Source organism: Camelus dromedarius, chromosome 12, assembly GCF_036321535.1.
Source record: "Camelus dromedarius isolate mCamDro1 chromosome 12, mCamDro1.pat, whole genome shotgun sequence".
Taxonomy (NCBI): Eukaryota; Metazoa; Chordata; class Mammalia; order Artiodactyla; family Camelidae; genus Camelus; species Camelus dromedarius.
In genome coordinates, this window is record NC_087447.1 from 11,293,590 (window position 1) to 11,307,026 (window position 13,437).

Here is a 13,437-nt window from a genome sequence, read left to right on the forward strand (position 1 = left end):
GGAAGAAAACGCACCTCTTTCCACGCCTCGCGCGCACCCTGGACTGGCTGCGCGCGCACCTGCCTCCCTAAGGAGCCGCTAATGCCACAAGGGCTCTTTCTATCGTTCTTCCTTAAGCCGCGGAAGTAGCCTTGGCGTTCTTCTGCCTCCACCCCGATCCCACTTTCCTGCCTGTGGCCTTTCTGTCCCCAGCGTCGCCAGGTCTTGCGGGGAGAAGGGGGGAATTTTTTTGAGCTGTCGCTTCTCCTTTAAGAAAAAAAGCCCCGTCGGCTGCCGGATGAAAGTGCCTGAAAAAATGGCGGCGGTAGAACAGAGGCGGGGTCGTGAGGGCAAGGAGGACCCGCCTTTTGGCGCATGAGCATGGTTAGCTTGCCCAAAGGCATCCTGGGAAATGAAGTTCTACTTATCCTACGCCTTAGGATAATAGCTAGGAAACCTGAGGCAAAGGGGATGCTGGGCGTTTTTGACCGATGCCAGATGGGAAAGGTAGTTCATTTTTTCCGCATTCCGCGTTTTCTCGGCCGGGCCGACTCTGTTTCCGGGTTAGGCCGCAACGCCTGCGCAGATCCGGGCACGAATGTTGGGCCAGCTATTTTTTTGGTCGGGTCTCCCTGGCAAGGCTTCCCCTACTTTTTTTTTCTTGGTGTTGGCGAAGCAGTTCTAGGATGGCCACGTAATAGTCCTTAGCTTTGTTTGGTTAGACGGCGCCTCATCTGGGACCAGCTAGCGTTCATAGCTTCAATATTCTTCTGTGTCTGACCCACTAACCTGGGAGCCTCTGGAGGTCAGGGTTTGAATCTGATTCCGCCGGGTCCTAGGGGGCCTAACACAATTCTCAACTCTCATCTGATTCTTAATAAAAGTTTGCGGAAAGAACCGTAGAATTGCTTTTTAACTAGACGTTTTGGGGACCAAGGAACTGGCACCGGCTACTTAATTTGGCTGTGGTCCCTGGGCTGGAGGGGAAGGGTGAAAGGTTGTTAGCGTGACTCCGGTGATCCACTAGAAAACTGAAGTCCTCTTTCAGACTCCCCGCCCCGAAGCCATCTGCTTCTGCGGTTTTTAAATGTTTCTGCTGCACAGGAAGCATGGTCAGAATAGCAGCTTTGTCAGAAATTACTTTTCTCTCCACTCTCCACTCGTGTGCAACTAAATTGCCCTAATGCGTCAAACGGGAGTTTCCACATTTGTTTATCTGCAAGTTGCATTTGGTGAAGGCAATGAGCCTCTTGCGTTCCTTCCTTTATTCCCTTGCATCCATTATAATCAAGGAGCGATTTGCAGGAACGATTCTTAACCTTGGAAAATAAAGCATCTGGAGCTAGAAGTCCCCAAAGTAAGTGAATGGAAACAAGATCTGGGAATCCAGTTCTGAAGTTCACATTAATCATTCAGTTAAACTGCAGTTGGAGTTCAAAATTTGCAAGCCAAGTGCTGAAGAGCATTTTTCCTTCCAGTATTTTGGCTCAGTTACCACTCAGATTAGGCAAATGTTCATATTCCCTGTTGAGTGTTTTGCGCTTTCATGGGGCTAATTGCATTTCAATTGTAAAAACTATTTGGCATATTGTGGATGGGAATTCTTTCAAACCCTTGTTTGCAGTGTGCAGATTTGGAATGGCACTGATACTCAAATGACTGCTCAAAGTAATGCAGAGGTGGGATCTCCTTTACATTTAAAAGAAAAAAAAAAGAAAAATAGAAGTTTTAAGATCACAGTGGAATGGAGAATGGAGAATTCCTTTAGATTAACCTAAAAAAACAAAAACAGAAACAAAAGCCCATTGTGTTGTAGACGAAAGATTACAGGCTTTGAAGTTAAATATGTATTATAGTAAGTAGCAAAGCTACCTGCTAATTCTACTATCTTTAACAAGTTACTATGCCTTGAATCTATTTCACCACTGGTAGAAATGGGGATAGTATCTGTTTCATGGGGCCATGATCTTAGTTCTTTAAGTACTGCATTCTCATAGTAGGCATTTCGTAAATGTTTTATTTTATTCATGGTGAATAAAATCACAGTAGTTAAAGTGAAAGTTAACCTCAGTGTCACTTTCAGAGAAACCACTATAAGGCAACATAACTAGGCAGGAATTGTGCTTAATTGAGACATGTGCGGCTTAGTACCTGGTGTCTTAAATTTTCCAGGTTCATTCTTCATGACTTGTATAATTGTTTGCATTTTGGACCACTGAAATAACCCTGGCCCTGAGAATCCAAATGGAAACCTGGCCTTGAGAATCCTGTTCTGCCTTTAATGGGGTTTAGGATCTATTCAGGAAAGCAGGTGAGCATAATTTCTGGATAGTTAAGTAAATAAAGACAGCAAAATGAACTGAGTGCTGGTTAATTCCAACGGAAATTTTATGAAGATTATGCTTTTATGGTCCTCAGCTTCACAGAAGGAAAAAAAAAAAAAGCAGATTCCCTGAAGCACAGTCACAGTGGGATACCCACAACACTGGGGGAAAAAGGCACAAGGGCAAATCTGTCATTCCCATGAATTCAAGATGAAGCCTGGCGCATAGTAGGTGTTCAAATTTTTCAGAATTTACTTTGAATCTTTTATCACCCTGGCCAGTGCACAATCGGAACTCAAATCCAACGACCCACCTTTCTATGTCAGTCTCATTTTTAAAACCCTGACCTACAAAAAAGAAAAAAAAATCACCAAATCAAAAGAAAGGAAGTGCTAAGCAAATACAGGAACCAAAAAAGGGTTATAGAGGCTGCTTCACGCTGGCTCATTCAGTTCCTTTGTGGTCCTCTTCTTCAGCACATACCAAAGCAGTTCTTCACAACCTGTGGTACCAGAGCATCTTGGGTGTGTGACAATGGAAGAGTTGGGTGAGTGAGGAGCTTCTTGGAGGAGAAACTCTGAGGGAATGAAGATTTAGCTGCCATCTCCATGTGGGGTGGGGAATACTTCTAGCCAGATGAAGGGTAGTGCTAGAAGATTTTATTTTCACTTCTCTCCTGACGACAGGCCAACCAAGAGTGAAGCGTGAGGAACTATGTTATTTTGGGGAACTATGGGTTCACTGTTTTCAGGGGCACAATAGGCAGAGCATTTGGTGCTAACCACAGAGTAAACTCCGCACAAACCCTTTTGGACTGAATTGTGATTTAAGTTGTCATTTTGTTATGAGCATTTTGCTCCTTGGGGGCTGCTGGAAATCATAGGGTGGCCACACAGTTGGCAACCTCAGAGATGTGATTTGGGGAGAAAAAGAAAGAAAAGGGAGCGGGGTTAAAGAGTGTTAGGAGGAGAAGAAATGAAGTAGAAGTACGAGAATGAGGGGTCTGCAAAGGTTGGAGAAAGATCAGAGTGATTTCATTTGTTCTGTGGTTTAGTATTAAATCAAGAAGGCACAGCGCTATAAAAAATCCAGTTCTTTTCATTGCTAAATTTTGTATTGAGAGCAATTCTGGAGGAACAGATTACTATGGCTTGCAAATATGATACCTCCTTCCACTCCAAAGCAATTAAAACCAACTCTGAATCTATTGGCCACATTGTTCAGAGAGATCCTTGATTTTAAACTTTTGGAGTAATATAAGGTTTGTCATTCTTGGGACTCATTCCATATCCTTTGCCAACTTTTGTTGCTGTCATCCTTACTAACACTGAGTCACTAACCGTTGCCCAGTGTCCAAGCTGTGTGATTCTGCAATGTCCTGGGGTTTTGTATGTTTCAGTGTGTTAAAAATGCAAACAATAACAATAGAAAACATGTCTTGTATATTGCCTTTTTTTAAAAACTGTAATTGGAAGGGGGTGGGTATAGCTCAGTGGTAGAGTGCATGCTTAGTGTGCACAAGGTCCTAGGTTCAATCCCCAGTACCTCCATTAAAAGATAAAAAACCCAAAAACTGTAATTTAAGAGCTGGAGGAGTAGAAAAAGGAAGAAAGGCAAATTATAGGAGGGAAGAGAGATATTACTGAAAAGTAGAGGAGTATTTAATGTTTAATAAGTATTGAACTGTTTTGAAAGTAAAGCCTATTTTGATACTTGGAGTAGAATATGTTTTGGACGTGGGGTGGAATGCAAATTCTTCTCCTATGTGAGGGTTGGGGAAATTCACACTTTTGCCTGAGTTACACCAGAGTCCAGCTCTGCTTTTTTATTTTAGGGACACCGAATGGCTTTCATGCACTTAGTTGGAAAAGGAACTAATAGTTATGCAGTGACTTAAGCTAAAACTAGATGTTTTTACATGTACTAATCATTTTAGTGTTCCAAGCAACCTTGTGAAATAGATATTATGCACTTTTTTTCAGTTGAACAAGCTAAGAAAAGCAAAATAACTTGTTCAGTGTCACCCTCAGAAGCCTCTGACACCAAAATTGATTAAGATACAAGATGTTTCCCAGTTTAGAAGTGTGTTGGCTCAGGGGTTTCAGCCAATAGAATAAACTAGATAATTTAAAAAATTAAAGAATAACAGATTTTCAGAGTTTTGTACTTCTTCAGCAGGATGGATGGGTGGAGAAATTTAATCCAGAAATGTAGAAAGTACCAAGCAGCCTGCAATGTAACATTCATGTGTATTATCCAGGTGGGCAGGCCAATATTTCCTCTCTGCAGTATTCCCCCCAAGGTTGGTAGTTTGTATCCACCCAGAAGGTCTTACTTAAACCCTCACTACAAGGGGGATGCTAGATAAAGGGAAGCTGGGAGTAGACACTGGCTCTGAATGAAATCACTACAGTCTAGTGAGACCCACAAGAGATCTTACTTAATTCCTTTCCTGAAAGTGAATGTTGACGTTTGACTTCCATAGATAAAAAACTATGGAAAAGGACTGTAGAGTTTTCAGTCTAATACCCAACCTCCCCACCAGTAATCCCTTATTTGTCATACTGAAATTAGTCATCTTGAAATTATAGCATCTGGCAAAAGGCAAGATAATCTCGGGGTGCTGGTGGTATGTACACTCATAGGAAACAGGAAGAGAAAGGCCTGTTAACTCATGGCCCAGAAAGAAGTGTTTTAGTAGCTCTGGTATGTTGGTGCTTCTAAGGGTAACCTTCTACTCTTAGTGGTATGGTTTGCTTTTCTTCTAGAGGATCTTCCCTCTCCCCTAATCTTTATTGTAAGTGACTTTTTATTTTGAATCCAAGAGTCTCCATGACTTCTGGTTGGAGCAAAGCTTAGAAAATAGAAAAGAAAGAAGCTGTATCTTTGTAGAGAGCTACAGAATGAAAATCTGGAACTCAGAAATTTGGCTGCCTGGCTAGTAAAGTCTAGAGAGAAAAAGTTTTACTTTCTCTTTCTACCTTAGTTTTCTTTTTCTTTTCTTTTCTCTTCTTTTGAAAAAACTTTTATTACAGAGAATTTTAAAATTTACTAAAGTAAATGGTTTATTGAAAACTACTACTTTAAACAATCCTCAACTTTTGGCCAGTCTTATTTCATTTAAGGACCCACCCATTCCTTCTAGTCCTAGATTATTTTATAGCAGTTTCAGGCATTGTATCATTTCATCTGTAACTATTTCAGCATAAAGGTATATATACACTTACACAGATAACCATAACACCAATACATCCACAAAATCCTTAGTTGTAATTCCTTAATATTGTGAAATACCATTATCATACCTGGATTTTAACAGAAGTTACTTAATATTATCAAACATGCTTATCATACCTAAAATAAATTAACCATATTTACTTCTTATTGAATTTTCAATCAGGGTTCAATATTCCTAATTGTTTCTTTTTTGCAACATTTTTGCTTGTTTATTTAAGATTCATACATTGAAATCAGTCACACGCCTCTTAAAGTCTCTTAATCTGTTGATTCCCACTCTATCTCCTTTTTTCCATTATAGTTTATTTGTTTAAGAGTCATTTGCCCTGAAGAGTTTAGCTCAGTTTGCTTATCTCTAAAATGGTGCATAGAATTCACTATTTTTGTGAGATAGATGCTTGAGAAAGATCTGTAGACGATTGCGTTTGTGAGAAATGATTAGATCTTTTCCTATGCCGTTAAAAAGAAGTACCCATCCCCCAACATCTGAAATAAATTAAAAAAAAATTTTTAATAACCTGTAAAGTTCATTTTCCTCATTTGAAGATTTTAGAGCTAGGCAGATCCTTAGAAATAATATAATCCAGTGTTTTGCAAAATTTAAAAAACTATAATCTGTAGTAAACAATCCACTAGAGAACCACCAGTGGGTCTCAATCCACAATTTAAAAAATACTGTTGTGATACAATTGTTTCATTATGTAGATGAAGAACTAGCTTCAGAGAAGAATGTGTCATGCCAGGATGACCCAAAGAATCCACAGTGGGAATAGGGACTGGAATTTCTGGCTTGCAGGGGCCAGGGTTCAGATACCCCAGAATAAGCCAGGTTCTGCACTCAGTAGCAATGTGACTTTAAACAAATTATTTGTCTCTTTGTTGATCTACAAAATAAGGACAATAATATCACTAGCCTGAAAGCATTAGGATGATTATATAAATATATAATTAAATATGTAAGACATATATAAACTGGGCATAATGCCTGTCATGTGTTAATTTTATTAATTATTCGTATTAATTTCATCAAAGCAGAAAGGTAATAGTGTAATACTCACACAATAAAGTCCATTGGTTTTTCCCAAGAAAACTACAAGAGATACAAATCTCAAATATTTGGATTGCAACGTCTTGCTTGGTTTTGCAATATCTGTTTTCTCCCCAGTCCTTTTTTTCCCCTACACCCTAAAAGACAAAATATTTTTACTTTGCTTTGAGAATTTTGTTATGTGGTGGGAATATAAGAAAAAAAAATCATCAGGGTTAAGAATAAGTTTTACAGTCCTGGTTTGTTTTGAAAAACTGTAATATAATTGCTTACATTTTTCTGATAGGCAAAATATGCAGGATTTACATTTTTCTAATTGGGGAATCTTTGTGGGTGATCCACTCTAAGTGAATGATAAAAATGAATACCCTGCAATATAAAAAGTCATACTGAAGAATAAGACTATGAAATTGATTGCAGCTGTTGGGAATAAGAAACAGGCTACACTATGTGGAGGGCATTAAATATCTCCTGGTAGAATAGACCACATTCTCGAAGTCAAATAAGGAGTAAGGGAAGCTGTTTGAAAATAGCCTTAACCCAAGAGAAGAGGGAGATAAATGGCAGCACAGTGGGGATATTTAAGAGGATAATTATTCCAGAAGACTTACATGTTCTATATTATGATTCCCTTGTATCTTTTGATGTAGATGCCTTATTGGAGGAACTGGAACACTCCACCCTCCAGGAGAGTGATGAATACTTCAACACAGCTTCTCCTTCCCCAGATCAGCATTCCAGAAAGGAGAAGAGCCTTGCTGACATTTCAATTCAAGACGACACAAGTTCCTTCCCGGTAAATTTTCCTTTATTAGAGTATCTTGAATATAGATATTTGAGTGCATTTCTGAAAATTAACTGTATCTTACATATAACGATGTGAAAGGAGAATCATATATCCAAGAAAGAGTGAGAAAACAAAAATCCTCAATGATAGATTAAAGGTCGTTGTTTTTGGAAAGAGGAGGAGAACTGAGAAAATCATCATGGGAGAATAAGTCTTTGAAAACTATTTCTTTTTTTCTAATGAGTGCCTGTTAACAGGCAGAGTATCCCCTAGTTCACTTGGGAGACTCTGATAGTACCGTGTGGGTATCCAAGATGCATGTTGCAGTTTGACTGGAATGGTACTCGGTAAGGCCAGAGATCACCTGGGCAAGGCCAGCTCAGGCAAATCTTCTCAGGGTGACTTTTTAGGGTTACCACTTTCCAGGTCTTATTTTCTCCTGAATATATTGGGAAATTTAATTATTTGTATATCTAGAGACAGTGAAGCTCTAGGGAACCAACACAAACAAACTAAATTTATAAAAGATCACATTAAAAAAAAAAAAAACTCCAGAAATCCAATTTATTACTCTCTGGTTAGAGTTTAAATTATCAAGTAGAACACATACTAATATTTGCTGGCATATGTATTCCCTTCTTATGAGTAGGTCTGCATGCCTCTGCTTTATAATTAGAAGGTTGCTTAATCAGAATGAATTAGTGTAAGAGGAATTAAGTAGATGTTCTTCGTATCTGGTGGTTTTGAACTATGATATTCCGATTCATCCGTGTGCACTGTATGAAATCACCAGGAGCACAGACTTGAAATCTGAGCCTGTGGGAAGGTTTCCACTTTCACTGTTCTTCCTTCCAGCTACCCACATACAGTTGTAAGGATGCACATTTATCTCTCTCCTAGGGAGCCACTGTCTTTGTTCTCACTATGACATTATAGCCATAGACTCCTGACTGGTCCCCTTGCCTGATCCCCTTTGCAATTTATTCTCCAGATAGCAGCTCAGATGATCCTGTAAAACATAAATCAGATCATCTCATTCTCCTACTCAGAACCCAGCAATGAATTCTCATCTCATTTGGACTAAAAGTCACAATCTTTCCACAGACCTTCTGGAGGTGACCATATATGTCTTGGTTCGCATGGAAGAGCCCTGAGTTTATGCTTATTTTTTTGACACCCTATTATTGACTTAATTTTTACTCTAGATTTTTCCATTTTTTTTTTTGTGAAGTTTTAAAATTAGTATTGGCATTAAAGTAAACCAGCATGGGTTCAGAGATCTCCACCTGGTTCTTCTGTCTTCTCTCAGTCTCCTCTAGGAGCATATAAAACACACGGGCAGTGAACAGAGTGCTTATTTTATTATAGCTAGATCCAAAAGATGACTAATGACAATGGCAGTGCCAACTGGCCCCCGCGGGCCCCCCGACTTCCTGACGTCCTTACGGGTGTTTGCCTTAGCAGAATTCACAGCCCTGGGAGGTGGCTAGCCTCATGATGACTCAGGCCCTCTTATCACAGCCCATGTTTTCCCCTTATCGGAGTCATAAATTCCCCTACCTTGCTTATGTCAGCTCATGTCTCCATCTTACTGGAGTCATAAATCCGCTAGCCTCCTGTGTACCACAGTCCCTTACCTCACTGATAGCCAATCAGAAGGCTGTTCCCATCCTTGGTGTGCACAGCCCCTTCCCCAATAAAAGAACCTGCACGTTCATCCCTGCGCTCACACAGGCACCTCTCGTCTGTGCGGCCCGCTGTTACCTGTAGCAGCAAACCTATTAAGCTTCTCTTTGTTCTTAAACTTCTCCTTGCCTTTGGTGAATTCTTTTACCACCTGCGACACCAGCCCTCCACGTGTCCCCCCAAAATAACTTGTCACTCTTTTCCTGATTTTGTTAAGACAAAAGCCTAACTGACAGAATCCTTTCAAGGACAATATGCAGAATGCTGGCTGTTAAAGCTACGAGCTCAAGCACAGCACTTAGGGGCAAACACCTCTGGTCTTATATGGTGGCAGGAAAAGTTTTGAGGTTTCTTTTTCCCCCTGCTGGCCATTTGGTATATCACCACTCATGCCCTGCTGTGGTCCATGTAGTTGTCTCTGAGTTGCAGGAAGCCTTCTCAGAGAGAAAGAATATGGGAAATTGTGGCTTAATATCATACAAATACCATACAAATCATGTTTAAGAAATATAGCCTAAGCATTCCTGCCATAGAGTGTAATCTAAATGTTCTTGTTAGAGCACTTTTGTCATTATTTGTATCTTAAAGCTATAACGTCTGCTTTATTATTTAGTAATGTTTTTAAATCTTGCAACAAAAATTTTTAGCAGCATTTGGCTCAAACCAAAACTACACGTTTAATTGTCTCAAGAAAGTTGATGATAGGTGTGTAATTTGTACAAAGTATTTGTCAACATTTACCATCCACCATGGGGGAAGTAGAAATATCACTGTTCCTTTGAAAAAACAGAAGACACCAATATGGTAAAGAACCATCAGAATCTACTTCCGAAGTTAATATTTAATTCAAGAAGAAAATGCCAGAAGATAGCAGTTCAACATGTGAAGCTGCAGGAGGTGTGTTTTTACATGTCATTGTGAAGCACACCTTTCCATTGGAATCCAATGACTCTTCTAAATTAATTTTGCTCGTTTTCAATTCCAAGTATTCTTGTGCTTTTAAGTAAATTGAGCTGGTGGTGATGAATGAATTGATCCCCTTTGCAAGCCATCAAGTAACATCAGATTTATATCAGTACCATCAGAGGCCTCAGTTAGAAAATCTGTTAATTCAAGATGGTTTAATGTTTTCATCCCATTCAAAAGATCAAAATATTTGGAAATTCATTTTTCTGTCTAAAATGAAACATCTGACATTGTTAATGCCATTGTAAATTTAGTTGAAAAGTCCAAGAGTGGAGATAAAATGTTTTTGTGGGGGGTGATGATATTAACACAAATTCTGGTGGAGCACCGCATTGTGGTAAAATCAATGTTCTTGCATATTTAAAAGCCTGTGGAGCAGAAATGTCCTTGGGACTGGTTGTGATGTGCACAAAATTCATTAATGCATCCAAACAAGCTGTAGTATTCTACCCATCAAAATAGAAACTTCAATTGTTGAAATTTATAAACTATGTATATACACACACACACAGTCAGAGTATATATACAGCTCATCTACAAAACTTTTGTGACAGAAGCTGATGCTGAGTCCAGAAAGACATTGGCATGGCCATGTGTATATTCTCTCTGCATTGCCTGTCATCAACTGGGTTTCAGAAATGCCTGAGCCTTTGGAAAACCACTTTGTAAAACAACCTAAATTTGGGCCACATTATGTGCAAAATCAGTTGGAAATATTTAATCAAATTATTCAATGAATGTAGCATGAAAATCTAGCCTTTGAAGTTTTTAACAAGTTGCAATTATGTGAAACAAAGCTTTCAAAAAGGAAAAAGCTCAAATTTCTCCCTACAAAAGCTGGGGAGGAACTGAACAAATCAAAGGATGAGAGATCAAATGCTTTAATTACCTACTTTGAAAATTGTGCTTTGGGAATCTTGACTCTGATGGACCTCCAGATCTTAACTGGCTAAGTTTATATTCTCCACCAGAATGGGATGAAATTGTGAAGGCCTGTGACTTTTGCAGTATCTACATTTGCTGAAATGGTAAACGGCATCTCAAATAGAGACAATTTAAGAGCTCCGTCTTATAAAAATATTATTGAAGAAAAGTGTGACTGGAGACAGAAATACAGCACCTGTGAAAATATTGGGGCTGAAATAGTTAATATAAACATAGAATTGAGGATAGCCTCCATTTAGCAGAATCTGCCCTGAACTTACAGGTTCATCTGCATCGAGAGAGGCAGTATTTTCTCAATTAAAAATATGGTCTACAGAGAAGCATCAATGAAAAGTGCCAACAATTTCAAATATGTTAACCATAAAAATGCAGCTTTGCAGCAGATTGCAATTTTATAAAACAAAAAAGAAAATAAAAAAGGTCACATTGGAAAAAGACATTTTTTGCAGAAAAATTTCCACATCATAATGTTAAAGACAATAATGGCTAAGCAGCCAATTAAAGTATGTGTATATATATCTCAAGAATAGTTATTTACTTGTGCTATTTTAAAGTGTTCAAACAATCAATATAAAAGGTTTTTAAAAAATCCTTTGCTTTAATGTTCATTGCTATGTGTCATTTAAAAATATTCTAGAAAATTTTATTTTGAGTAGAATTATTTTATAGGTCCACCAATATAATAAGATAAAAATTTTGGTCAAGAAATACATATTTCAAAAATTAATGTAATGTTAATTATTTTAGTACCCTTGTTCACTCTCAGAGGTGTCCAGTTTGAATAATAAGTTATATGGTCACCCGATCTGCATGATTTTACCCTTATACTCTTTGCCTCTGTCTCATTGGTTTACTCTGTTCAGGCTACACTGGCGTCCTTTCTGTTCCACAGATGTTCCAGGGTACTTTCTGCCTGGACCATGTCACCCCTGAAATCTGTATACTTTCCTCGCCTCCTTTTAGTCCTCGCTCAAGTGCCCCTTTCTCAGTGAGTCCTTCCCTGACCGATGTATTTATAAATGCCATCCCTCCCCATTTCCTATCTCCCATCCCTCATTAATTTTTATTAATTATTTTTTTACATGTTAATTTGTTTATTATCTGTTTCTCCCCACCATAATGTAAGGCTCAGGAGCAATTTTTGTTCCTTTGTTTTGTTTTGTTTTTTGAATGCTACATCCCCAGCCCTGGCACATGGCAGGCGCTCAGTAAATATTTGTTCACAAGGTAGGTGAACTACTGGCCAACTACTGTTTAGAGTCACTCATTATTTCTTTCGGTATGTTACATCTAATCGTGTTCTAGTCTTCCCCTAGACACCATCCTGTCTAGTTAAAGGGGCTTTGCTACGACTCAGTTTGTTTTGCGGTTCCTTTCTGAGTATGATGACTTCTCTCTTTCAGTGCTTTTAGGGCGGAGAGGGGGTACTGTATTTGTTCACCTGCCAGCTGCTGTGCTTAGAATTTGGCCTTTCTCTATGGGATGGCTGGTATTCCTCTGCCTTGTGCAAGGAGATTTCAGAGACACGCTAGCTATCAGTCCCCTTTAGAAGCTAAAACATCCTCTAACTCAGGGTGTAGACAAGCACCAGCATTCTAAATACAGAAACTCATTCTTTGCTCTTCTCTGTCACTTGTGTGTCTCAGGTGCAGCTCGTGTATACCACCAAGATCCAGGAGCCCAATGTCTACAGGTACTTTTTTTTTAAATTAAATGCTTAAAGAATTAAGGTTATTAGATAATTGTTATCCATCTGTGTTTGGATCATAATTTGCAAGTGTTTATTATTAGAATTCCCGCTACCCTCCTCCTCATCCCATAGTCTGCGAGCAGAGGTGGAATTCTGCCCAGCTGACTTGGCAGCTTCTCAAGGAGCCTGGCTTCCAGACAGGTTGTCCGGGCTGGTGGACTCTGCTATTTCTTTTACCACCCAAACAAGTGTCAATAGTCCAAGTTACCACAGATGTTTTGGCCCGGCTATTCTAGATAGCATGCTCCAGTTTACAAAAGAGAAAACACCTGTGGAAATTTCAGCAAGATGCCAACAGAATCAGTGATGAGATCAGGGCTGAACTAAGACAGTGGGTCTCCATGGCAGGGAGTATATAATGAACATACACTTCTTCCCATATTTGCTCAAAATTCATTTAGTGGTGGAGGGATTTCCTTTCAATAAAAGTTTCATATTGAAACAGATCCACTTACTAAATCATTCCCACTGGCCAATGCAGGATTGACAGTCTACAAAAACTACAAGACCGTCTTTCCTGTTCTCTCTTCAGTTATAGCTTGCAGTTTTAAAAGTTAGACAACATTCTGGGAAACAGATTAAAGGGTTTAAAATGTAGATAGTGAAGGTTCATGCTTGGGAAACAGTCCTACACCCCATCCTACCTGTTTCCGAATTGCAGCCAATAGTGCACAAACATGGCTCAAAAATAAAAGAAGGATGTGTGCTATCAAGA

General features: G+C 39.1%; 1 protein-coding gene across 1 annotated transcript in view; it reads left to right on the forward strand.

Moving 5' to 3' along the window:
- Window positions 1-2,715: 2,715 nt before the first annotated feature.
- The window catches only part of LPXN (leupaxin), a 31,578-nt gene continuing 20,856 nt past the window's right edge, over window positions 2,716-13,437 (forward strand). Inside the window, exons 1-3 of the mRNA XM_031459542.2 lie at window positions 2,716-2,850; window positions 7,239-7,384; window positions 12,619-12,665. Coding sequence (XP_031315402.1) covers window positions 2,838-2,850; window positions 7,239-7,384; window positions 12,619-12,665 — 206 coding nt within the window. The 5' untranslated portion in view covers window positions 2,716-2,837. The remainder of the gene's footprint in view (window positions 2,851-7,238; window positions 7,385-12,618; window positions 12,666-13,437) is intronic.